The 25,767-nt window shown below is 50.7% G+C and overlaps 1 protein-coding gene across 1 annotated transcript; it reads right to left on the reverse strand.

Annotated features, from left to right (window-relative positions):
- Window positions 1-4,487: 4,487 nt before the first annotated feature.
- On the reverse strand, window positions 4,488-24,974 carry LOC136383368 (sodium-dependent phosphate transport protein 3). The gene is made up of 12 exons (XM_066353206.1): window positions 24,831-24,974; window positions 20,374-20,483; window positions 17,830-18,050; window positions 13,631-13,864; window positions 13,457-13,544; window positions 11,009-11,095; window positions 8,812-8,930; window positions 8,523-8,684; window positions 7,911-8,043; window positions 7,667-7,814; window positions 6,784-6,874; window positions 4,488-4,831 (listed from the first exon to the last, which is right to left on the reverse strand). Exons 2-12 carry the CDS (start codon window positions 20,399-20,401, stop codon window positions 4,697-4,699), a joined length of 1,446 nt encoding a protein of 481 aa, XP_066209303.1. The 5' UTR covers window positions 20,402-20,483; window positions 24,831-24,974; the 3' UTR covers window positions 4,488-4,696.
- Between the last annotated feature and the right edge of the window lie 793 nt (window positions 24,975-25,767).

The raw sequence follows: 25,767 nt of genomic DNA on the forward strand, positions 1-25,767 counted from the left end.
ATGCCCAGGAACTTCATGATCATAGTAAACTGAGACCATCTGGTCTCCTTCTCTGCTGGGAGGGTCGAACCTGCCTGCTCCTGAGTGCTGCTAGGATTTTTTTTCTATTGAGGATGGTTCTGGATACATAGGAATGCTATATAGCTTTCTACCTGCTCTAGAAATGCCCTATTCACTTCCTTCTCCCCTTCCTTTCTCCTTGCCTCCCTTCGGTTCCAAAAAAATCACTTCTGTCTATAATATTTAAGCTATTCAGTAATAGTAAGCTCCTCAGAAAGAGGTCTATGTTTTCTAAAATTTTTCCATTGATTTGAGAGAGAGAGAGAGAGAGAGAGGGAGAGAGAGAGAGAGAGAGAGAGAGAGAGAGAGAGAAGCACCAACACGTGTTGCACTCACTTGTGCATTCATTGATGGCTTCTTCTCACATGTGCCCTGACTGGGGATGGAACCTGAGACCTTCGGAGTGCTTGGGACGATGCTCAATCCACTGAACCACCCACCAGGGCCAGAAAGAGAGATATTTTATTAAGGCATGTACTCTGAAGGGTGTGACTTCCCTCCTGGCTTCTCCTGCAATTAATGCAAATTCCCCTGATGCACTGACCTGTCCGTGGCAACACCTGGGGGCACTTTCACTTGGGAACTCTTTGAAGGCAATCTATTGCTCAGATGGCTTTAGGGGACCCCTGTGTTTTGGTCGTTGGACCCCCGCCAGGGTGGCGACCCACAGGTTGAGAACGGCTGGCCTAGATGGAAACCGCCCCTCCACCTCCTGGCACAGAAAAGTGCTCTTGACTTCCCAGGCACCTCTCTGTCTGTGAAGGTGGGTGATTGACTGTTCTTCCTGTTGGGTCTGTAATTGATGCCCAGGGGCGTGTGTGTGAGGATCCCCTTTCGGGCCTCTCACTCCCAACTTGATCGTCATCAACGAGATTTTTCTTTATTTATTAATTTTCACGGTTCTCTAGTTCAGATGTCTTATGTGGCTTTTGCTGTTTTGTTTGTTTGTTTTTGTGATAACTTGAATGACTTTAGTTCTGTTTTAAAAAAATTAAAAAGAGAGAGAGAGAGAGAGAGAGAGAGGCTATTATATATAATGAAATACAGCAATTTAGTACAGTTGTGGTTTTATTTTTTCCCTGTGAAGTTTTGTTAATGTGTCCCTTTGCAATGTATGAACATACAGATGAACTAGAACTTCACTCTGTGGCTTTCCCCTCTCACGCACAGAAACAACGACTGAAACAGCTCACGTCCATTTCGTGAGGTTTCTCCACGTTGTTCTACTTTCACTCTCTACGGGCACGTTCACAGCTATATAAAGTTATACTCTGTGTTATTTCTAAATCTGTGTACTGTAGACCTGCTGTCATGCAGTGTGTGGATCGCTCTTGGGAAAACAAACACTGTGAGTCTGGGACTCCCAAGGGGGAACCGTGGAGGCCGTGCCTCAGTTTCTCTTGGCTGGCTCGTTTTCATCTCCACGGCCGCACGGTGGGACCCCTCCTCCCTGCCCTCCACGCTGGTGTGCACCTCTGCTCTCTCCTCAGAGGAGAGGCAATGCCTTCAGCCTCCCAGCTTTACGGAGATAGCCCATCTTCAGTGTGCTGCTGCATGCGCTGGCTGGGCCGGCAACCAGTCTCTCTCTCCCTGTGTGCGCGTTTGAGTCAGAATCCAGCCGTGGAAAATGAACCTGGCCTCACTCTGAGGTCTCCTGGCTTCAGCCTCCACCCATCTCTCTCAGCTCCGTCTTGGTTTTTAGCCTCGGTGGCAATCTCCTTCTGAGGTGGAGTTTGACTGCTTAATGCACCTGGCCAGTACCATGGAGGCGTGGCGCTTGGCAGGGTCCTTCCCACAAACCAGGAGTTGAGAGAGAGGAGTTGGGTCTCGGGGATTCAGAAGCTACTGTTTTCCAAGCTTTTATTGGGTGCCAGTCTCACAATTCCTTCAGGTAAGCTTGTACGATACTCTTTTAAGATAGGAAGAGAAAGGAACGAGAGAGTGTTCCATCTGCACCTGGAGAGTTGAAGCCTGGCTGATAAATCCATTATGCAGGGGGTGGGGCGTGTAAGTGTGATCTTTCTGGATAAACGATTTCTCCCTGAGTGCTTCTTGAAGGACTCTGGACCATGTGATAAATAATCAACAACTTCAGAATATTAATATTGTGTGAAATATTTGTAAGCCTGAAATTACTGGCCAGGTCAGATAAAGCAACTTGGTCTCAACAGTTTAATCTTTAACTTCACTTTAAAACGCTTGTGAATTGTTTGTTCTTGTGTTCTACTTTGTTTGATTTGGTAGAAATAGACTCAAGATGTCTCTGGGTGAAAAAAATTAGACCCAACTTTGCCTTATCTCTACAATTAATTTTTAAACATTTGTGTACAGATCGAGGTATTTCTTTGAGTTAGATTTTAATATCCCTCTGTTAAAAAAAATGTCTATGTTTTCCTTTGGAAAAAGGTTCATTTTTTTTCCTCTTTGTTTCTTTCCTTTTTCTTTCTTTCTTTTTTTTTTTTTTTTTTTTTTTTTTTTTTTTTTTTTTTTACAGAGACAGAGAGAGGGATAGATAGGGACAAACAGACAGGAATGGAGAGAAATGACAAGCATCAATTCTTCGTTGCAGCACCTTAGTTGTTCATTGATTGCTTTCTCATATCTGCCTTGACCGGGGGGCTACAGCTGACCAAGTAACCCCTTGCTCGAGCCAGCGACCTTGGGTCCAAGCTGGTGAGTTTTTGCTCAAACCAGATGAGCCTGTGCTCAAGCTGGCGACCTCGGGGTCTTGAACCTGGGTCCTCCGCATTCCAGTCCGATGCTCTATCCACTGCACCACCGCCTGGTCAGGCTGGGAAAAGGTTCATTTTTAAATTGCTGCGTTTTCGTGATGAGAATTAGAGAAGGCAGAGGGCCCATTTCTCCTTTGATAACAGTTATCCTCTGAGTCGTTCTCATAAAACTGTGAACACCTGCCCCTCATAAGTAGCTGCATGGCCACACGGCAGGGTGTTGGCTCTCATTCTGGGTGACATTTCAGATGACTGCTGTGCACATCCCTATTGCAATCACAGGCAGCCCGAGAAGCCCAGGGTGCGCCCTTCTCAAGTGCACACTGTGTCCCAAACCTCACCGTGTCCAGCCCTGGCTCAGGTGATTCGGGGGCCGCTTACCGACCATCCTGTCAGATGGGTCTAAATCCTGAAACAGGAGATGACTGAGTGAGATGTTCTGCGCGGACCATTTTCTGGGGTTCAGCTGCTGTTTCACTCACTCTAAGCTGTGAACTCATGCGCCCTGTTCTATCTGTTCGGATCTGCCAGTCCTCAACATGATCCTGGCAAATCCTTTTTTTCCTCAAGTTCGAGTCAGAGGTCCTGTTTAGTGCCACCATTTCTATGAGAAATGGGGTCAAGTTCCCACTGGAAACTATCTCTATTTTTTTTTTTTTGAGAAAGAGAGAGAGGGGAAGGGAGAAAGATGAGAAGCATCAACTCATAGTTGCTTCACCTTTTAAAAAAAAAATTAAGTGAGAGGTAGGGAGGCAGAGAGACAAGACTCTTGCATGCACCCAGACCAGGATCCACTCTGCTAGCCCTCTAGGGGGCGATGTTCTGCCCATCTGGAGCTGCTGCTCTGTTGCTTGGCAACTAAGCTAGTTTAGCACCTGAGGTGAGGCCATGGAGCCATCCTCAGTACCCGGAGCCAACTTGCTCCAACTGAGCCATGGCTGCAGGAGGAAAGGAGAGAGAGAGAGAGAGAGAGAGAGAGAGAGAGAAAGAGAAGAGGAAGGGAGAGGGGTCGAGAAGCAGATGGTTGCTTCTCCTGTGTGCCCTGACTGGGAATGGAACCTGGGACTTCCACACACCAGATGGAGGTTCTACCACTGAGCCAACCAGCCAGGGCACTTCTCATTTTTTTTTTTTTTTAGTTGTTTATTGATTGCTTCTCATATGTGTCTTGACTGTGGTCAAGCCAGCAACCTTGGGTTTCAGGACAATGACCGTGGGCTCTAACCAGTGACCTCAGGATCAGGTTGATGATCCCACATTCAAGCCAGTAAGCCTGAGTTCAAGCCCTTGAGTCTGTGCTCTCGCCAGCAACCTTGGGGTTTTGAACCAGGACCCTCAGCATCTTAGGTTGGTGTTCAATCCACTGCATCACCACTGGTCAGGCAGCATATAAGTTTTAATAGAATTAAACCACATAAATAAACATCCAAGTTTCACAATATATAAAAACAATAAAAATATTAATTCTTCCGTCCTGTGCGCAGCTCTGTATCACGAGTTCAGTTTCCAGCAGATCTTTGCTGCGTCCATAATCACCCCCGTGAATGTAGTTATCAGTGATTATTTTCACATCAATTTTTGATTCACCCAGTACTTTCCAAAGAGGAAAATTCAAAGGCAACAGGAATGGATGTTTCAAGCTTGTGCAGCAGCTGTCAACTCTGACTCTGTGTTAGACACACTGGGGAGTGTCTTCAGGATCTCTGGAGGAGGGCCCACACATCAGTATGTTTCATAGACTCTCCAGCAAAATCTAACACCTAGACGGAGTCGACAACCGCTGAGTCTATGGTGAAGAAGATGAAGAAAGAATGAAGACAAGTAAAAATAACAAAAAAGGAAAACAAAAAAACTGTTGGCAAATTGATGGTCAATTTTACATCGAAGTTTGCTGCTGTGTGTCCTCAGAGGCGGGTCAGGGTCCTCTCTTTGGCCCACTCCTGTATTTCTGCCTGTCCAAACATGAGGTAAAAAACCAGGCCAAACATGTTGACAGCAGCAGACAGGAAAAAGACATTCCTCCATCCGGACACAGAATCCTGGAAGCAAAACAAACAAGCAAACAAACAAACAAACAAAACCAGAATTTATCATTTCCCCAGTAGTTTCCTGGCCAGTCCTGGACACCCTCTGTTCTGAGCACAGCCATGCTGACCACAAAGAGTATAGGGAGCAACATGAAATAGCTACGTAGCTGAAATGATGGGAGAAGGCCTTATGGAACTTGGAAGCAAAAATGACTCTCAAATCAACATTGGGTTCTGAGTCGGGCTGGATTTTTCCTTGCACCAAAATAAAGGAAACTACACTAATGTTTCCTTCTGGATTTTGGATCTCCACCGTCATGATGAAAATAGCACATTACTCATTTAAAATTACGCCTGAAAGAATGTCATTCAGATTGCTTCCTTGTGTGCCCTGCTTTGCTTTGCTTGAGGCTGTTGGGCAGATCTCAGATGGCACCTACCGCTTAGATCAGGGGTCCCCAAACTACGGCCCGCGGGCCACATGCGGCCCCCTGAGGCCATTTATGCGGCCCTCGCAGCACTTCCGGAAGGGGCACCTCTTTCATTGGTGGTCAGTGAGAGGAGCATAGTTCCCATTGAAACACTGGTCAGTTTGTTGATTTAAATTTACTTGTTCTTTATTTTAAATATTATATTTGTTCCCGTTTTGTTTTTTACTTTAAAATAAGATATGTGCAGTGTGCATAGGGATTTGTTCATAGTTTTTTTTTATAGTCCGGCCCTCCAACGGTCTGAGGGACAGTGAACTGGCCCCCTGTGTAAAAAGTTTGGGGAGCCCTGGCTTAGATGGACGTCCCCACAGGAGGCAAGTGGTGCTTGTTCTGCTGGCCCAATGGGCCTCACCAAGGCCCGGTGAGTGCAAGTTCATTTCCACCGTTATCCTCACAGTATATTTCCTAGCAGCTTGGTCAAACAGTCACCCGGACACCAGGTCACATTAAAAGGTATCGAAAATGTTTTCTGTAGCTTGACCTTCGTGGTCCACCCATCCCAGCCTGGTTCTGCCTTTTCATTTTTTCCTGTAGCACCTGCCACCATCCCAACCTCCACCAGGACCCAGCCTCCTGGCCACGCTTCCTGCTTTGTCCACCACAATCTAGTTCTCTTCAAACTGACCAGTTGGACACTTGCGTTCCCATTCGTGAATTTTTCATTTAAAAGTGGGGAATATGCCTGAATAGACTCGTCATCATCTCCCCCTCTGCGTGGCCTTCCTCTCTTTTTTATTTGTTTAATTAATTTTTAATTTTTATTTATTTTTTATTTTTGTGACAGACAGAGGGACAGACAGGGACAGACAGGAAGGAAGAGAGATGAGAAGCATCAATTCTTCATTGCGGCACTTTAGTTATTCATTGATTGTTTTCTCAAATGTGCCCTGACCAGGGGGCTACAGCAGACCAAGTGACCCCTTGCTCGAGCCAGCGACCTTGGGATCAAGCTGGTGAGCTTTTGCTCAAACCAGAGGAGCCCGCGCTCAAGCTGGCGACCTCGGGTCTCGAATCTGGGTCCTCTGCATCCCAGTCCAACGCTCTATCCACTGCGCCACCGCCTGGTCAGGCCCAGCCTTCCTCTCTTAGCCTGAGAGGGCCGTTCACTCTGGGCATGACTAGAACCTCTTTGCGCTTCCAGAACGTCAGCCGCGCTGTCTTCTCTGCCTGAACTGCTGCTCATTTTCCTCCATCGGACACTGTTCATTTTTAGAAGTTCAGCACATATCCCCCCTCCCGGGAACCTGAGCCCCCAGAACCCGACTCAGTCTGCTCAGAGCAGACGGGGCGTGTTGTCTCCCATGCTGGCTTTTCCCGTTGGACCCCACAGTCCCGCCCCGCCCCCCCCGCCCCCTGCCCCCCTGCCCCCTGCCCCCCCCCCCCCCCCCCCCCGCGAGCAGAGAGGTCCGCCTGCGCATCCCCGGTGCCCCAAGCGGTACCCGCCGCCCACACGTGGTCAATGCGCGGGCCGACCTGACTGATGAGGAAGCCGGTGGCGGTGGACGAGATGATCCCGGCGAGGAGCCCGAATCCTCGGGACAGGCCCATGAGGAAGCTTGCGTACCTGCGGGGAGAGGACGTGATGGATGCTCTGGTGCAAAAGCGGCTGCTTCGTGGAGACAGCGTTTCCTAGCAACCTTGTTCTTAGAGAGAGAGAGACAGCGGGTGCGCTTCAGCTCTAAGGGCAGTCACCTCGCCTGATGCAGCGTCTCGCTCCCCTGGCGACACTCGGGGCCATGTCTGTGTGCTGGCGCTGACACCGCCTACCGCCGAGTGGACAACCAGGAGACGGGTGTGTCCCCCTGCCCCGGGGAGGAAGCCCAGGTTCCCACCTGGATGTCTGTGGAGTGGACAGGGCTACAGACTCCAGACAAAACGCCCGGGGTTGAAACCCTGGCTCTCGGCCTTGGAGAGGCGTCGGGCACGCCACCTGACCTTGCATGCCTGAGGCTGCGCCCCTGTAAAGTGCGGGCAGCCGGGGGGCTGTGAGGACCGGGGGTGTGTGTGTGTGGGGGGGGGGAGACGCAAGAAGCCCCTCCGAGAGGGTGGGGTTCATGGTGCCTGTGTACGTATTGGGGGCGAAGGTTGTCAACGTTCCGGAAGCTTTTCCCAAACACCCCCTGCGGGGTCCATTCCTGGAGAAACAGTCCCGTCTCTGCTGTGGATGGAGACCTGCCTGGGAAGCTTTCACTCTAAAAATGCCTGAGATCAAGGCCACATGCTGACCTTTCTAGTTAGTGGTCACCGTTCTGCCATGTTGACTGTATGTCAACAGCATGAGGGGGTCACAGGAAGAAGAGGCATCTGGCACCTCAGAGCCGCCCGGCGGATGGAAGCAAGCAGGGAAAGGCCGTACCTGGGGGCGACATCTAAGGTGTTAATGATGAACCCTGAGTCACACAGGTTGCTGGTCCCAGGAATCAGTATCAGCAAAACAACGGTGGTCACGTAACTGGAAGCCACGAAGGGCAGGGCCACAGCGCAGAGGGACGGGAGGAGGAGCCCTGGGCAAGGGAGCGGGCGGCTCGTCAGGACCCGCTCAGACCACGTGTGGAAGAAAGGGGGGCTGGCCCCGCCCGAGCCCACCTGCCTGTCCTTACCCAGGGACGAAAAGAGTTTCCGTACGGTGATCAACCTGAGGAGGTTCCTGGACAGCAGGACGTCTGCCAGCTGACCCCCTAGGATCGTGCACGTCGAGGCCACGACGAAGGGCAGGGAGGACAGCACCCCGCTCTGGGGGGAGGAGGGACATCGACCCAGTGAGGACAGAGGAGCCCAGAGCTCCAGTGTGGCCTGGACCACCATCGGCCCACCCCGCTGACACCGAGTTGATGTAAAGAAATCAGCATCCCTTCCCAATGAGGGAAGAACACCGTCTCGGGCGAGACGGCCAGCACCTGCCTCTCACCCTGTCTCCAGCGACAAAAGGTATTTATTCATTGCTAAGAGAACTTGAAGAATTAAGACTCCTGTCTGGCAGTGTGGCACAGTGGTTAGGAACACATGCCGCAGCCGCTCTATCACTAGCTGGTTGTGTCACACGGGTGTCACCTCTGTACGCCCTGGGCGCTGGGGATCACGACCGTGCCTCTCGCAAGGTCGCTGTCAGGGTTAAACGGTTGTGTGCCAAGGCGGAATGTAACAGGAGGCAGAGAAGAAAACTCTCCCCGCGGTCATGATCGTTTCGGTAGAAGTCTCAGAAGTGCGCTCACCTCTCTGATGTTGACGTGGAGCACAGAGCTGATGTAGGTCGGCAGGTACGTTATGATTATGGTGCAGAGCCAGAAATGGCTGAAAAACCCCGTGAAGATGGCCCACAGCGGTAGGCAGCGGACCATGGCCTTGATGGGGACAGCGCGTCTATGAGAAGTGGACTGAGAGGGAATAGCTCGTCAACCTGGGTTTACTGGAAGAGGCCCGAGCTGCCCCTTCTGAGAGAGACCTCCTCCCCTTCCCTGGCGACCTCTCTGCGGCCACAGGTGGGGGTGGGGGGGGCGGTACCTGTTGAGCCAGCGAGGACACGATGTGCTCCTTTTCCCTGACGCTTATGCACGGGTGATGTGTGGGGTCGTCATAAATCACTGTGAACCACAGGAGACAGCACACACAGCCGAGGCTACCTGGGAAGCCGGGATCCGGTTAGTTTTCAGGTAATTTGTGACCTCTGAAGTGGTCTACCTCCACCCACCAGAACACCCACTGACACGTGGCAATTCCATCACAAGGACCAAAGTTTTCCGACTTCTTCATTTCGGTTCTTCTACACATCGCCTTTTAACTAAAGCTCTCCAGGTATTATCGCTCAAACAGGGACGGCCATTTGTCAACGTCGAAGCCCTCTGGAGACAGCATGAGCACACACGTACCCTTGCATGGCAGACTGATGACACTCAAGACTCAGTGGTTATGGTGTCAGATGTCATCAGCAGCAGTTTTTTAATGCCCACATTGTCTTATTTTGGAAGGCCTGTGTTGTCAGGATTGAAGAAGGGAGCAGCCGTGCAGGCGTGGAAGAACCTGTCATAAACCAGTGGGCGAGCCCTGGCCGGTTGGCTCAGTGGTAGAGCGTTGGCCCAGCATGTGGAAGTCCCAGGTTTGATTCCCGGCCAGGGCACACAGGAGAAGCGCCTATCTGCTTCTCCACCCTTCCCCCTCTCCTTCCTCTCTGTCTCTCTCTTCCCCTCCCGCAGCCAAGACTCCATTAGAGTAAAGTTGGCCCCGGCACTCAGGATGGCTCCATGGCCTCCACCTCAGGCACTAGAATGGCTTCAGCTGCAGTGGAGCAATGGCCCAGATGGACAGAGCATAGCCCCCTGGTGAGCATGCCGGGTGGATCCCAGTCGGGTGCATGCGGGAGTCTGACTGCCTCCTCACTTCTCACTTTGGAAAAATACAACAAACAAACAAACAAACAAACAAACAAAAACTAGTGGGTGAGGAAAAATCTTCAACATGCCTACCACTAATTTCCAGAAGGAATATTTCTTGAGAGTACTTGATTTACATGCACGGACCAAACTGACCCAGGATAATTAGCATCATGAATGAGAAAGCTGTCTGAGCCCGAAACGTAATTGAATAACAACACCATCTGGTGTTATCACAACAGAGCAGAAACTTGTGTCATCCCTGAGATGTGTCATTTGAAGAAGGTTCTATCTTCATAGATTCTGGGGACTAATGTTCTTTAAATTCCCTGTAATGACTGGATCATCCATTCTTCTGTTTATAAAAGCTGGAAGTCAGGAACTGTGACAGTGGAGTGTATTACAGAGTGGATTCCGTGACTGAAGCGTGTCAGAGTCTAGTGGAGACGGGCAAAGGGAACTCAACGATTATTCAACAATGCAGCGTGAGGAAGAAACACGAGGTCGCACCACCGGGGACGGAAGGGCCGACTCTGACGGGAAGTCCCCGCAGGGGAGGGGCGTTTACATTGAGCCTGAGAGTCTGACCCGGTAGAGGATAAGCGAAAGGCATCTGGCAGAAATAAGAATTATACTGAAACATGAGGACATGTTTACCGTGTTCGTCAACAACTTTGTATCTTAGCCACGTACAGAAGGGGATCTGGTGTTGCAGATGATGGTAGAGATTTTTTTTTTTTCTTTTTTGTATTTTTCTGAAGCTGGAAATGGGGAGAGACAGTCAGACAGACTCCCGCATGCGCCCAACCGGGATCCACCCGGCACGCCCACCAGGGGCGACACTCTGCCCACCAGGGGGCAATGCTCTGCCCCTCCGGGGCGTCGCTCTGCCGAGACCAGAGCCACTCTAGCGCCTGGGGCAGAGGCCAAGGAGCCATCCCCAGCGCCCGGGCCATCTTTGCTCCAATGGAGTCTCGGCTGCGGGAGGGGAAGAGAGAGACAGAGAGGAAGGGGGGGGGGTGGAGAAGCAAATGGGCGCTTCTCCTATGTGCCCTGGCTGGGAATCGAACCCGGGTCCCCCGCACGCCAGGCCGATGCTCTACCGCTGAGCCAACCGGCCAGGGCCGATGGTAGAGATTTTTATAGATATCCTTGAGGCTCCTCCGAAGTCGGCGACTCGCATAGTCACCGCACGGACTAGAAACAAGAAAGCCACCGATCCTGAGCATTCGTGGTTGTCTCCATGTAGCAAAGGTCTTTTCCATCATGTGGGAAGAAGGAGGCAGAGCGCCTGGGAAACGGAGGCTCAGGAGTGAGAGGAGGCGACTCACCGAAGATGTAGAAGATGAAAGGCCAGCCCAAGGCCTGTGAGATCAGTCCCCCCACACAGAGGATGATGAAGGACCCAAACGCTGACCCTGAAGAGAGAAGGAGAGAAAACCACTTAGAAACACGGCAAAGGCTGAGACTGAGTGGCCTCCCAGGACATCGTCCCAATAGTGAGGTGGCAGACTTGGAATTACTGGGTGACGAGAGTCTTTCTTGCTACTTGGATCTCCCCAATGAAGTCATGTGAAGGAAAGGAATTAGAATTAATAATGATGATGATGATGATGATGATGATGATGAGATGCCCTTCAGTGGCTCCTTAACACCAACCAGACCAAATCCACAGCCCACCTATACATTTCCATATAAACCAGAGTTACCTTCTGAGAGCATCCGACAGGATGCTGGGGACAGAGGCAGGAGGGGAAGGGGGTGGGAGGTGGGGGAGGGGAGAGGGGGGAGAGGTGGTGATGGAGGGAGACTAGACTCGGGGTGGTGACCACACAGTGCAGTGTATGGATAATATATTCTAGAACTGTGCACATGAAACCTGTAACATTTTATTAACCGATGTCACCCCAATAAATTCAATAAAATATCTAAAACAAAAAATACCCCCCCCCTTAAAAAAAGACTTCCAAAAATTCATAGTTCCTACTTTCCAGGACTGGTTAGTCAGTCCAGTTGGGGAGAAAAGAAAGCATGGACAACAGCCTTCACTATCAAAAGGGCAATGCAATGTAGTTCCTGCAGTCTGAACATATTTTACAGAGATCCACAGTAAGAAGTGCGTTTTACACAGCAACCCAAAACATACACAGACATATAACAACAAATACACACACACACACACACACACACACACACACACACACACACAGACATATAACAACAAATACACACACACATACACACACACACAACCCCTCAAACAAGTTTCAAGTCTCAGTACTTAGCTTTACCATGTACAATATTCTATTCTATTCTATTCTATTCTATCCTACTCTAATCTAATCTATTCTGTTCTACTCTACTTTAATCTATTCTACTCTACTCCTATCCTATCCTATCCTATTTTCTTTCCTTTTTAAATACTGTTTTTGAGCCACATCATTGATTTGATGACCCCGCCAAAGGATCCCAATTTGAAAAACAAAAACAAAACAAAAACCAATGTAGAATATAATAAAACTACAAGGTGCTATAAAAGCATACATGAGGAGAAATTAAAAGTGATGATAAATTTAGGAATTGTTGGCATGAGCGGAGCAGGAGGGTGGTTGGCATTTTGGTAAAAGGAAGGTGGGCGCAGAAGGACTTCCCAGGAAAAGGATCCTGTCGGAGGAGAACGCGGGAGGAGTAAGGACTGAATGTGACTGTCGCTCCCTGAGCCTTGCTGAGAGCAGGGTGTTGAGGGGCAGAGCGCACGGGACCACACAGCGGAGCATCTTTGTACGGATGCCACAGGAGCGTCAGTCTTCATCCGCGACTGCGGATGAACACGTTGAAGATTCCCCAGCAGGTGAGCAGAAACGGCCATCTATGCTTTAGGGAGATAACGTGGCTTTGGTGGGAAGAGAAGGCTGGAAGAAACAGCTGGAGCAGAGAGAGGGCCAACGGGGAGCCCCCCCAGGTTGAGGAGACAAGGGCACTCACTGCAACGCGAGGGGAGGGTCGCTTTGCGGGAAAAGTCTGCAGGGTGCAGCCGTGCATTGGATCTGGAGGAGGGACAGGCTGGGGAGGGACCTAGGTTCTGTTCAGGTGCACACCCTCAGCTATCAGAGGGGCCAATAACAATGACACTGTTGAGTTCTCCTCGGTTAAATCGCACACTGTGTCCAGCACGGTGACAGACTGTGCACCCCAGAGCCAAACCGCTGGGGCTCAGATCGCAGTTCTACCACCTGCTGGCGAGGGCTGTCGGGGCCATGGACTTAATCCCTGCGCACATGAACATAACGTTCATTCCCCTCTTTGCTAATGAAGGTTAAATGTAGTATGTACTTCCATCAGACGGAGGGTGGTGAGGGTCAGCTCAGAACACCGCAGTGCCCAGAACCATAGGACATACTGACACTCTCCTCTCCAGTCTTTCTCTCGTCCCACCCCGAACTGCATTCCTCTCTCTTCTCACGTGGACATCTTTGCTACCTTGGTGTTTCTCCCGTGTAGTTGATCTTTCCCCGCTTGTGAGAAGTCTTGAAGTGCTACACTGTTTTCCCCGGCCATGCTACCGTCATTTGCAAAAGTCTTTTCTGTGCTGAGCTGCAGGGGGCCTTCCTGCACATATGTAACCCCCTTAACTGTTGTGTCACCGTCTTACAGTCTCAGAACTTCGGGGAAGGCCTTGACTCCCTCTCCCCCAAACCATCCCATGAATCGAAAAGCAAGGTGTGGGAATGGGAAGGTGAAGCAAGCCAGGAAGCCGCGATCCATTCAGGAATCCTTACCTGACCCCGCAATGCTGGTCAGCTTACTCCGTTCCAGTGGGGGAGCCCATTTTGCCCAAATTGTAAACTGACCTGTCCACGCCATCCCCTGAAAGGAGAGTCGGTTAAGGCCTTGACTCGCTCGTTGAACTCAGGGGTCTGGATTCCATGCAGGGGAAGACGGTATCGAGATACCTGGGCCATGCCCTGGACGGTTCGGATCACAATCACCAAGACCACTCCGAGGTCAGCGGCCAACGGCGTGAAGAGGGTGAGAAGGGAGGAGAGGAGCAAGCCAGCTCCGAGCATCTGTTTCGCCCCAAACATCCCCGCTAAATATCCGCTCGGGATCAGAGTCAGTATTATCCCATAGCTGATGGAACTGAAGATGAGGCCCTGGGTCTCTGGGCTCCATTCATACACAGAGGTCTGGGGGGGGAAAGAAAAGAAAAGAAAAAATTATTCACTAAGAGAGTCTACTTCACAGCCAGAGCTGCTTGGGGTTGGTGGGACCTTACTAGAAAGTATCAAAGTTATTTTTTTTCTCTCTCTTTTTAAATCTAACTTAAATATTCCACCTTTTCCAAACAACCAATGATACCCTGAATTTGCTCCTCTCAGAAGAAGGAAAAATAGGGGAGATAAAGGAGAAAAGCAATCAAGAAATTGTTAAATAAATGGAGTGTAAATGAAAGGAGACAGTGTGAGAGATATTTCACCTGTAACGAGGCTTCCTTTCTGTTTTGCTTCTGATGAAACTTGGGTGACATGTTGATTCTCATTTCAAAGAATAAGGAAGATGCAACTGTACTAAGCTCTCATGACAAGCAGCCCCTAAAATCAAGTTTAGGGGCAATGGTCTGCCCTGGCAGTGCGGCTTCCTAAAACAGGTGTTTTATGTGAGTACAGTCCCATTCTTCTTCCAGTGAAATCAGCAGATAATTGTTGGTAGCCCACTAGATATGAAACATCATGTTATAAATTGAATGAAGGAGCCAAAAAAAAAAAAAAAAAAGTAAAATATAAAATACTTTATCTACTTAAATAATGCAAGATACGTGATTCGTGTCAGAATTCAAGCTTGGCGATGAACGTCGGTGGCAAAGGGACTTGGAGAAGAAGGAAGGACAACTTGGGAAGGTCCCAGGAAGGCCGCAGCACCTTTGAACCATCCCTCAAAGAGCGACGGTGATATGGACAAAGAGAAAGAGGGAAATTCATTCTCACTGGAGAAAACGGAAAAGTGGACTGTTCGCATTGGGAATGCTACCGAGGGATCAGAAATGAGCAGGGCTCCTACTTGCTTGGGACAAAGACTGGCCTTGGGCCACCTGGCAGTGACAAATGTGCTGAGAAGTGTGGCCAGACTCCAGAGGGGCTCAGCACGCCGAGGGAACTGTCTGGCCACATGCGTGTGTCCTGGATCCTTGAGCACAAGAGAGGGAATGTGCAGAATGAATGACAGAGAGAGGTCATCGTCAATGGGCTGATCCAAGGGAAGAAAATCACATAACACGAGGACGGTCAGGTGTTGCAGTTGGTCCAGAGGAGAAGTCAAAGGACTACATACAGGTATATAAGTGGAAGTAATGCTGAAAACTTTTTATTTTAATTCTTTTTTTTTTTTTTTTAGTGAGAGCAGGGGAGGCAGAGACAGACTCCCACATGTGCCCCGATCGGGACCCACCCAGCATGCCCACCAGGGGGCAATGCTCTGCCCATCTGGGGTGTTGCTCCCTTGCAACTTGCAACTGGAGACATTTTTTAGCACCTGAGGCGGAGGTCATGGAGCCATCCTCAGGGCTCAGGACCAACTTGCTCCAATTGAACCATGGCTGCAGGAGGGGAAGAGAGAGATAGAGAGAAAGGAGAGGGGGAGGGGTGGAGAAGCAGATGGGCGCTTGTCTCATGTGCCCTGACTTGGAATCGAAACTGGGACATCCACATGCTGGCCAGGGCTGAAAACGATTTTAAATAAATCACAAAACTGGCTTATCCCACTGAGGGGCAAATGGAGGAGTATTAGCTGGTTTTCTGCAGGACAAATCTATTTGCAGACTTATGGGCAAAAATTGTTGGCGTTACCGTTCGTCACGCAGAACTTAGAGCTGTGAAATGGCTTGAAGACCCTGAAAGGTGTGGAGACCGGCATAGAATCGGGCAGAAGGAGGCACTTAGTTGGTGCCTATGTTTTCATTGACGTCACCCACTAACTGTTCCTTTTCAGAATTTTTCACCATTTTTTTCCTGTGTCTTCACCCACTTTGTAGTGATAGTAATAACCCCAGTGAAAGATTTTTTTTTTTATCACAGAGTTAAGCCATAGCTCAAAGAACGATCATTTCAGTTCTAAAAAGTTTGTCGTCGAAAATTCATGCCTCTCTCTCCACAGCCCCAAGAAGGAAGTCCTCCTTCACACTGAGCTTCCTCTCCCAACCAGGAAGTCCTCCTTCACACTGGGCTTCCTCTCCCGACCAGGAAGTCCTCCTTTCACCCTGGGCTTCCTCTCCCGACCAGGAAGTCCTCCTTTCACACTGGGCTTCCTCTCCCGACCAGGAAGTCCTCCTTTCACACTGGGCTTCCTCTCCCGACCAGGAAGTCCTCCTTTCACACTGGGCGTCCTCTCCCGACCAGGAAGTCCTCCTTTCACACTGGGCTTCCTCTCCCGACCAGGAAGTCCTCCTCTCACACTGGGCTTCCTCTCCCGACAAGGAAGTCCTCCTTTCACCCTGGGCTTCCTCTCCCGACCAGGAAGTCATCCTTTCACACTGGGCTTCCTCTCCCTTCCTCTCCTGACCAGGAAGTCCTCCTTTCACACTGGGCTTCCTCTCCCGACCAGGAAGTCCTCCTTTCACACTGGGCTTCCTCTCCCTTCCTCTCCCGACCAGGAAGTCCTCCTTTCACACTGGGCTTTCTCTCCCTTCCTCTCCTGACCAGGAAGTCCTCCTTCCACCCTGGGCTTCCTCTCCTGACCAGGAAGTCCTCCTTTCACCCTGGGCTTCCTCTCCCTTCCTCTCCTGACCAGGAAGTCCTCCTTCCACCCTGGGCTTCCTCTCCTGACCAGGAAGTCCTCCTTTCACACTGGGCTTCCTCTCCCGACCAGGAAGTCCTCCTTTCACACTGGGCTTCCTCTCCTTTCCTCTCCCGACCAGGAAGTCCTCCTTTCACACTGGGCTTCCTCTCCCGACCAGGAAGTCCTCCTTTCACACTGGGCTTCCTCTCCCTTCCTCTCCCGACCAGGAAGTCCTCCTTTCACACTGGGCTTCCTCTCCCTTCCTCTCCCAACCAGGAAGTCCTCCTTTCACACTGGGCTTCCTCTCCTGACCAGGAAGTCCTCCTTTCACCCTGGGTTTCCTCTCCCTTCCTCTCCTGACCAGGAAGTCCTCCTTCCACCCTGGGCTTCCTCTCCTGACCAGGAAGTCCTCCTTTCACACTGGGCTTCCTCTCCCAACCAGGAAGTCCTCCTTTCACACTGGGCTTCCTCTCCCTTCCTCTCCCGATCAGGAAGTCCTCCTTTCACACTGGGCTTCCTCTCCCGACCAGGAAGTCCTCCTTTCACCCTGGGCTTCCTCTCCCGACCAGGAAGTCCTCCTTTCACCCTGGGTTTCCTCTCCCGACCAGGAAGTCCTCCTTTCACCCTGGGCTTCCTCTCCCGACCAGGAAGGCCTCCTTTCACCCTGGGCTTCCTCTCCCGACCAGGAAGTCCTCCTTTCACACTGGGCTTCCTCTCCCGACCAGGAAGTCCTCCTTTCACACTGGGCTTCCTCTCCCTTCCTCTCCCGACCAGGAAGTCCTCCTTTCACACTGGGCTTCCTCTCCTGACCAGGAAGTCCTCCTTTCACACTGGGCTTCCTCTCCTGACCAGGAAGTCCTCCTTTCACACTGGGCTTCCTCTCCTGACCAGGAAGTCCTCCTTTCACACTGGGCTTCCTCTCCCTTCCTCTCCCGACCAGGAAGTCCTCCTTTCACACTGGGCTTCCTCTCCCGACCAGGAAGTCCTCCTTTCACACTGGGCTTCCTCTCCCTTCCTCTCCCAACCAGGAAGTCCTCCTTTCACACTGGGCTTCCTCTCCCTTCCTCTCCCGACCAGGAAGTCCTCCTTTCACCCTGGACTTCCTCTCCCTTCCTCTCCCGACCAGGAAGTCCTCCTTTCACACTGGGCTTCCTCTCCTGACCAGGAAGTCCTCCTTTCACACTGGGCTTCCTCTCCCTTCCTCTCCCAACCAGGAAGTCCTCCTTTCACACTGGGCTTCCTCTCCCTTCCTCTCCCGACCAGGAAGTCCTCCTTTCACCCTGGGCTTCCTCTCCTGACCAGGAAGTCCTCCTTCACACTGGGCTTCCTCTCCCTTCCTCTCCTTTCCTCTCCCGACCAGGAGCCCACTCTTTCCACTCACCCCTGTGTGGAATCCCTGGCTGGACCTGCTGGAGTCCCCAAGGGCGTCTGCAGGAGGACCCTCTGTGGAGGCGTTGGAGGCATTGGCTGGAGCCGGCTGCTGAGTGCTGTTGACCATGGCGATGATGGCGATGCTCAGACTCACGCGCTGGGTGATCATGGTGAGGTTGGAGAGGTGCATGACCACAGCCAGTCCACAGCGTAGCGAGCAGAAGTCTGCGCCTAGGGAAGGACGGGGAGGGATCCAGACAGCTGCCAGCTGAGCCCACTCCTCCCACTGAAAACACGACTGTCCCCCTGTTTCTTTTCTTTTCTTTTTCTTTCATTTTTTGGTGACAGAGACAGAGAGAGGGATAGAGAGAGGGACAGTTAGGGACAGACAGACAGGAAGGGAGAGAGATGAGAAGCATCAATTCTTTGTTGCAGCTCCTTATTGTTCATTCATTGTTTTCTCATATGTGCCTTGACCAGGGGGGTTACAGCAGACTGTGACCCCTTGCTGAAGCCGGCGACCTTGGGCTCAAGCCAGTGACCAGGGGGTCATGTCTATGATCCCACACTCAAGCCAGCAATCCTGCGCTCAAACTGGTGAGCTATGCTGAAGCCGGATGAGCCCGCACTCAAGCCAGTGACTTCGGGGTCTCGAACCTGGGTCCTCCGCGTCCCAGGCCTACTCTCTATCCACTGTGCCACCTCCTGGTCAGGCCTCATGTCTCTTTTCACCAGAATGGCTGTGAGGGCAACCTCCCTTGTTGTTTACTTTAGTCAGCTTCAGGACAGTGAATCTGGGATTTTAAAATCAAGTAAAGCAACTATGGGAATCAGATGAGAAATATAGCAAACCCTAAACAAAGGCATTTAGTTCACACATTTCCAGAATAAAGTGAAGGAGGAAGGTGGTGGCCGAGCCCGTCACAAAACACTTCTCCCAGCTGCACATCGGGGCTCCATCTGGTTTGCATATTCATTTACCAAAAATCTTGAAGGTTTATACTAGACAGCTGCCTTTGAATGAAGCTGGTCAAATGCCCAGGATCTTCTTTGAAAATAGCTGAGGTTAGAGCAATAACTGAGCACTTCCATTAACTCCAGTGTGACATTCACGTGGAAATATTTTTGTTATTACCAGGACCTGCCTCTGCATGTGTTCAACTTTTTTTTTTTTTTTTTTTTTTTTTTTTTTTTTTTTTTTTTTTTTTTGTGGCAGAGAGAGAGAGAGAGTCAGAGAGTGGGACAGACAGACAGGAAGGGAGAGAGATGAGAAACATCAATTCTTCGTTGCGGCTCCTTAGTTGTTCATTGATTGATTCCTCATATGTGCCTTGACTAGGGGGCTACAGCAGACTGAGTGACCCCTTGCTCGAGCCAGCGACCTTGGGCTCAAGCTGCTGAGCCTTGCTCAAACCAGATGACTCCACACTCAAGCTGGCAACCTCGGGGTCTCGAACCTGGGTCCTCTGCGTCCCAGTCCAATGCTCTATCCACTGCGCCACCACCCAGTCAGGCGTGTTCATCTTTTTAAAAAATTAACAGTGAGGCCCTGGCTCGTTGGCTCAGTGGTAGAGCATCGGCCCGCATGTGGAAGTCCTGGGTTCGATTCCCGGCTAGGGCACACAGGAGAAGTGTCCATATGCTTCTCCCCCCTCCCCCCTCTCCTTTCTCTCTATCTCTCTCTTCCCTCTTGCAGCCAAGTCTCCATTGGAGCAAAGTTGGCCCAGGTGCTGAGGACGGCTCCATGGCCTAGTCTCAGGTGCTAAAATAGCTTGGTTGCCGAGCAATGGTCCTAGACAGGCAAAGCATTGCCCCATAGGGGGCTTGTTGGATGGATTCTGGTCATAGGGAATGCGGGAGTCTGTCTCTCTGCCTCGCGACTTCTCAATTAAGAAAAAAAATTAATAATGCGAATCATTTTTATGGAGTTTGTAGGTGATGTGGGGCTGGAAGAGTATCAGTATGTTACAAGAGCAACGGTTTTAAAAAGTGGAACAATGGGCCAGTATTGAAGGGTTCCCATGTGAATGATGGGAGTTTGTGTGTATATATGTGTTTATATATATATTGTGTATTTGGAGAACTTGGACTAAAGGGAAACAAGAGAGAAGTGTGAGGAAACAGATGAAAATATAATGGAAGAAATCTTTTTTAACAGCCATATGGCTCAGGGATAGAATTGGTTGCCTGCAAAAGAATCATTTCTTTATTCCCGGAGATTTCCAAGCTCAGGGGACGTAGCCAGCTGCCCGGTGGGGGTCTCATCACAGGGATTCACGCATAGATTGGGCGTTTGTATCCAATGACTGTTTCAAAACTCATTTCATCCCTTACGTCCCAGGATTTACTGGCTGTTTGGCTTAATTTCTGATAGACAAGTCCGCAGGGCTCCCTAAGGAGCGGGTCACAGGGTGTGGAGCCCGCCTCGTGGGGCGCTGAGAGACTCTACAAGGAGGGCGTGAGGGGAAGGAGAGGGGAACAAGGCTGTGCCAGGGACACGGAGACAATGTCCACCCTTCCACGAGGCAGCTGCAAGCAGGGCGGGCGGCCTTACCTCTCCTGGTGGACGGCCCCTGGTCCATTGGGCTCCTCTGGGAAACCGCACCACACTCTGTGGCAGAGGCCGGCTGGCCCCGAATCTCTTTCACCACGACGCGCTTTGATCTACGGGGAGAGAGAAACAGCGGCAACGTGACGCGCCCATCCTTCTTCCCTCGGCAACAGTACACGCTTCGATTCAACCCGGCTGCTACCTGACCTCCACCTCACAGCGCACGTGTTGGTGGTATTGGGATGCTTACGAAGGACTAGATTTTTTGTAAGAAAGCCCCAGCTGTGTCATTTAAATTCTCTATCCGCGCCTGCCCCCCCCCCCCCCCCGTTCTGAGTGGGGCTGCAGGAATTAAATGGGAGAATCGCAAACCAGAGAGAACTAGGCACACAGGTGAGGAGTGGGATGGCTTGCGGCCAAGTCAGAAGACAGGAAAGTTAAATGACGGTCCAGAGCTGAGGGCAGGAGCCCCAGAGCAGCCTCGTCTTTCATTCTGACCGGTTTCTGTCCCTCCACACCGTCGGGACAGTGCCCCACGGTGTCATCTTTGAACATGAAGGGCGGTATCTGTAACACTTGTGTGTGTTACCTTTAAAGGTTTAGAATGTGTAGCTCCTCTCTGCTACACGGAACACGGACTGAAAAGGTCTTCAAATCACCTGCAAAACTGTACCCACTGAGGGTTTTCTCTTCCCACTAGGAATAAACCCAGGTATGATATTTTGAGAGGCGAGGAAAACTCACGACCTCCAAGAGGGACAGAGCTGGTGCGCACCAACCAAGCTCTCCTTGGGGATACCTACGCTAAATTTCTTGTAGGAACAATCATCACCCGAAGAATATTGTCAGTTTTGCAGCCATTCCCGAACAGAAGGACCCGTGGCTTTATAAACACACGGGTCACGCTTCTGCCCCATCATTCAAAGCTTTGCATTCTCTCTGCGCAGAAACTGAATAGGACTCATCCGCGCCCACAGGGATGCTCATAATCTATAATGTGAGGGTGAAGAGTCAGAAGGAAAGATACGGATGAAGAGGTGTGTGCCCCCAAATATCCTTTGTAGTGTTATTACTGCATAACCTCGGAGACAAATTAACCTAACAACTTAGGATGGGCTTTATTAAAATGATTCCTCAAAGGTGCTGAATAACAGTACAGAAATGCTTGCACTCTCGTGTACCACGCAGGCGCTATGCCCGTGTTGTTGTGTGAACACCTCCCGGAGAGAAACAGACTCACACAGCGGCCAGCCGCGGGGGGTGGAGGGGCGAGTCCTGGCTTATAGAATGCAGTGGTCACATTATTCTTCATGATTTTCCATATTTACCAAGTGATTTTTTGGGTTTTTTTTTTTTTTTTTTTTTTTACAACTAGTAGATACTCATTTTATAAACAGAAGCAGCTAAGTGTCTTTGAAAGAACAGGAATTAGGCTTTTTTTTAAAAAAAAACCATGATCAGCATAGTTTTCTGCTTGCCCAATGCCTCGAGGATTCTGGGAAGAAGTTTTTGAACTTCTCTATTTTGATTACAACGAACCCAAACAGATGGCCACTGGCTAACAAGACAAGGTCAGCAGCAGGAAGCATGTTGGTGTTTCCTCCGCCTCGGAAGGCGCTCGCTCACACTTGCGGGCTCTGGACGGTACCAGGAAGGTCAGCTCAGCACCTCACACTCGGGTCCCAGCTGGAGCAAACTGGAACCGACACCTGCTTGACCCAGAGTCACACCATTTTCTTTTTGATTTCCCTTGTTCTGTAAGATCCCAAGACTTGGCTGAAGGCAACTCTTTAACTGCATCTGCAGATACAAGAAAGCACTCCTCCCTACCCCACTTAAAACTTTTCTACCAACCTCTGCGAAAAATCTCAACACTGAACCCTACCCCCGGAAGAGGCTGGGAGACTCTCTGGTGTGGAAAAAGCTTGAGAAACCGCCTCAAGCCACACCATCCTCAAAACCAGCCCCGGTGCCCTCACGATGGGACTTTTTCTGCTACTAGGACTTCCCCTTTCTGATCGTATTTTAAGCACCACCCTGGGGTAACTCCATTTTGAGGTCTTTTACATAGAAATTGATATGATTTCGAATTGACTTTTAACCCAGAAAGAGGTTTGATGATGAGAATACGTTCAAGTGGAGCTTTGACTACTTAAAATAAATAAATGAATAATTAAAAGGAGCCCTCTTTCTTGGCTTTTGTTGTTAGCGAAATGGTATCACAAACCATCCCTTCTGTTGCCTTTCCCAGGCTACCTGTTGCCAGCCATCCTTGCTCTCGCTTTTCTGGTTTCAAATGCTCCTTAGAAATGTGTCTCGATTTTGCTAATTTTGCTAACAGCCAGTTTTGGCTTTTAGTTCCCGTGTTTCCTTGGCCCGAGACCACCGCAGAAAGCAGGTATACCCCTCAAACTATTCTAAACCAGGCTCAGGACACGATGGGGTCTGAGCATCGGCATAACCGATAGGCACAGACACCGGGGAATGAGTCTTACTTAGCCCAGTGGTAAACAATGCCAAGGACCTGCCCATGCAGGAGGGACCCCTGCAAAACACAGAGCTCCCTAGTGTCACAGGTGTTTTAAGTAGACATAGGAAAATAGAAGCGAAGTTAAAGAGAAATCCCACGTTTTAAAAAATAATTCTGCTGCAATATGGAGTTGGAGATATGGATACGAAACGAATAACCCTACCAGGCGTCCCCAAACTACGGCCCGTGGGCCGCATGCGGCCCCCTGAGGCCATTTATCCGGCCCCCTGCTCCACTTCTGGAAGGGGCACCTCTTTCATTGGTGGTCAGTGAGAGGAGCACTGTATGTGGTGGCCCTCCAACGGTCTGTGGGACAGTGAACTGGCCCCCTGTGTAAAAAGTTTGGGGACCCCTGCTTGGTGCGTAAACCAGAGTAGTTCCTCCCCCCCCCCCCCATTCTGCTGAGTCTCGAACTCACTATTCTTCTCGAACAGTCTGGCTATTGTCCTTCGGTCTCCCCTAATATCCAGCCCGTCTTGCGTCACCTCTGTTAGCCGAGTCTCCTCATTTACTCAGAGTAAATGTTAACGAGGTTGAAAGAGCACAGACCTGCGGTTCAAAGGGCACCTGGGGCTCTAAGTCTCTGCCGTGCTGGGGACAAGAGCTGAGAGAACCAGAGCACGTTCCGGAGGTGCTCAGAGCCGCCCTTGTTTCGCAGGCGAGACGCGGCTGACGATCCTTCACGGGGCTGTTGTGAGTGGTGGTGAAAACCGAGGTCCCAGGCACACGCTGCTGCCTCGCCGCCAAACATGACACGTTGTGACCCGGGACTGACCTTCCCAGCGGCAATAACCACAGGCAGGTGCAGGACTGCCACTTGAACTCTCTCAGGTGACGAAGTGGAGACTCGCAGCCAATGCAACGTATTGCCACAAACACGCTCTGGATTGCTAGATTGGTTTTTTAAATTTCTCCTTTAAAAAGTGGGTTCTTGTGAACTAGAATCCACCTGCTGGGCGAGGGAGGGTGAGCTTGACGGACACATCAGAGAACATGGGAAGATGTCACTCGGTTTTAGTGAAACTGAGGCCCCGTTGTCACCTGCCCACCCTTCAGAAGGTCGCTGGTTCTGGAATATAGTTGGCTACTCCAGTTGATTATTTAGACTGCGCTCAATTCATTTCTGAATTTAATCATGAAAAGAAAACCAAAAAGACAAACAAACAAACAAAAAAAACCCCCCAAACAAAGTGTCCTGAGCAGTAAAAGTGGGAAACCCTAGAAGATAAGGTTATGCCCAAAGGAAGGGGCAGCTGGACACTGCCCCTGGGGGACCCACAGCTCGGGAAGTGCACCGGAGTGTCCATCTACCTCTCCTCCACGGACAGCCTGGGCTCCGTCCTCCAGGCCAGAGTGAGCCCCGCTGTGCTTTCCTCCGGGGACCCTCCTGAGTCCTCCCTCCACCCCCCTGGGCTTTTCTCTCATCAGAGCTCCAGCCAGGGTCTCTCCGGACACCTCCGCCCAGCTCACCACCCAGGTGCTCTCCACAAGCAAGCAAGTTCTCTTGCCTCCGGTCTTTCAAATATACAGAGAAACCTGAGGGCTCATTCCTCCCGGTCCCCAAACCCAAACCCTGTGAATCCTGATCCAGTATTTTCCTCCCCAGCAAAAGCCCGTCCAATGCACCACGCTTGTCATAGTTAAAGCTCAGGGAATCCTTGGAGAAGCCACCATCGTTCAGAGTGCCCACTGGCACTTGGAGGCCCCTTTATCCCTGCTCTAGGGTCTTGGTTGAATCGATTACCTTTTTATTTTATTTTTATTTTTGAAAATCTCTTCACTTTGGAGCCAGAAACCATTCCCAGATGGAGGTCCTTAGGCTGCTGTCCATGTTTGTTGTCTGACTTTCCCTCAACCCGTGTCCTCCCTCTAGCAGAGCGCTGTGGTATTGGTAACCATCGTCCGACCCGAAAAGAAGAGAGGCACTTACCTTCACCATCAAACCAGACGGTTAAGCTTCACTGTAAAGCTACCCGGAAGCCGTTTCCATCCTTCCTCCCGTCTCAGACACAGCCACAGACTCACAAAGGGTGAACAAGAGCCACGTGGCAGGCAGGCAGGCAGCAGGCAGGCTCCAGAGCCCAAGTCTGGCTCCGGCGCTTAATTTTTAACTTGACTTTCAAGTTCTCACTGATAGGATGTGCATCTCAGAAGATGACGCCACACTTTTCTGCTTTGAACTGTGCAGCAGCCGAAAAAAAAAAAAAATCGACGACACCCCACCCCCACCCCCACCCTCACCCCCACCCCCAAAGGAAGACCGCCTGGGGATTTGAGCCTTGAGGTCAAAGGCATCTTCAGTTCGTAGTGTTTTCTGTGGACTTGGACAAGTCACTTACCGTCTTTGGGCCGGTTTCTACATCAGCAAAGAGGGTCACAATGCTCAGCTGGCGGGGTCATTGGGCAACTCCAACGAGATACACTGTCAGCTGGAGGTAGGTCTTCGATAAGTGAGACATTCCCATCAGGGGGCTCTGTTAAGTCAGGGCGAGTTTTCTTAAGCATTTGGTGCCCACAGCCTAGGAAACGTGAACTTTCGCTGCTGGGATATCTTTCTGTGAATCTGCCCTGTCCTCCTTAACCCCATCTCTGCTCGACTCCTGGTTCTTGAACTTGTGTCCTATGTGTGACTCTTAAATTTTGGACTGTGGTTGCTACTGGGTCTTCCCATTTAGACTTACAATCCTTTATAAACTGCAGCGAGGTGGGGGGGGGGGGCTGGGGTTGCCCCTTCTGGCATTATTAGCTTCAAACTGTAGTAGTTGAGTTTCCCTGGTCCTGGTTAGTCTCACCCTAACCCCCACCCCAAAAGCCTGTCGGAGCCAGGCACTCAGAGCCAGGGCATCTGTTTAGCTTTTTGGTTCCTC

This window comes from Saccopteryx leptura, chromosome 11 (assembly GCF_036850995.1).
Source record: "Saccopteryx leptura isolate mSacLep1 chromosome 11, mSacLep1_pri_phased_curated, whole genome shotgun sequence".
NCBI lineage: Eukaryota > Metazoa > Chordata > Mammalia > Chiroptera > Emballonuridae > Saccopteryx > Saccopteryx leptura.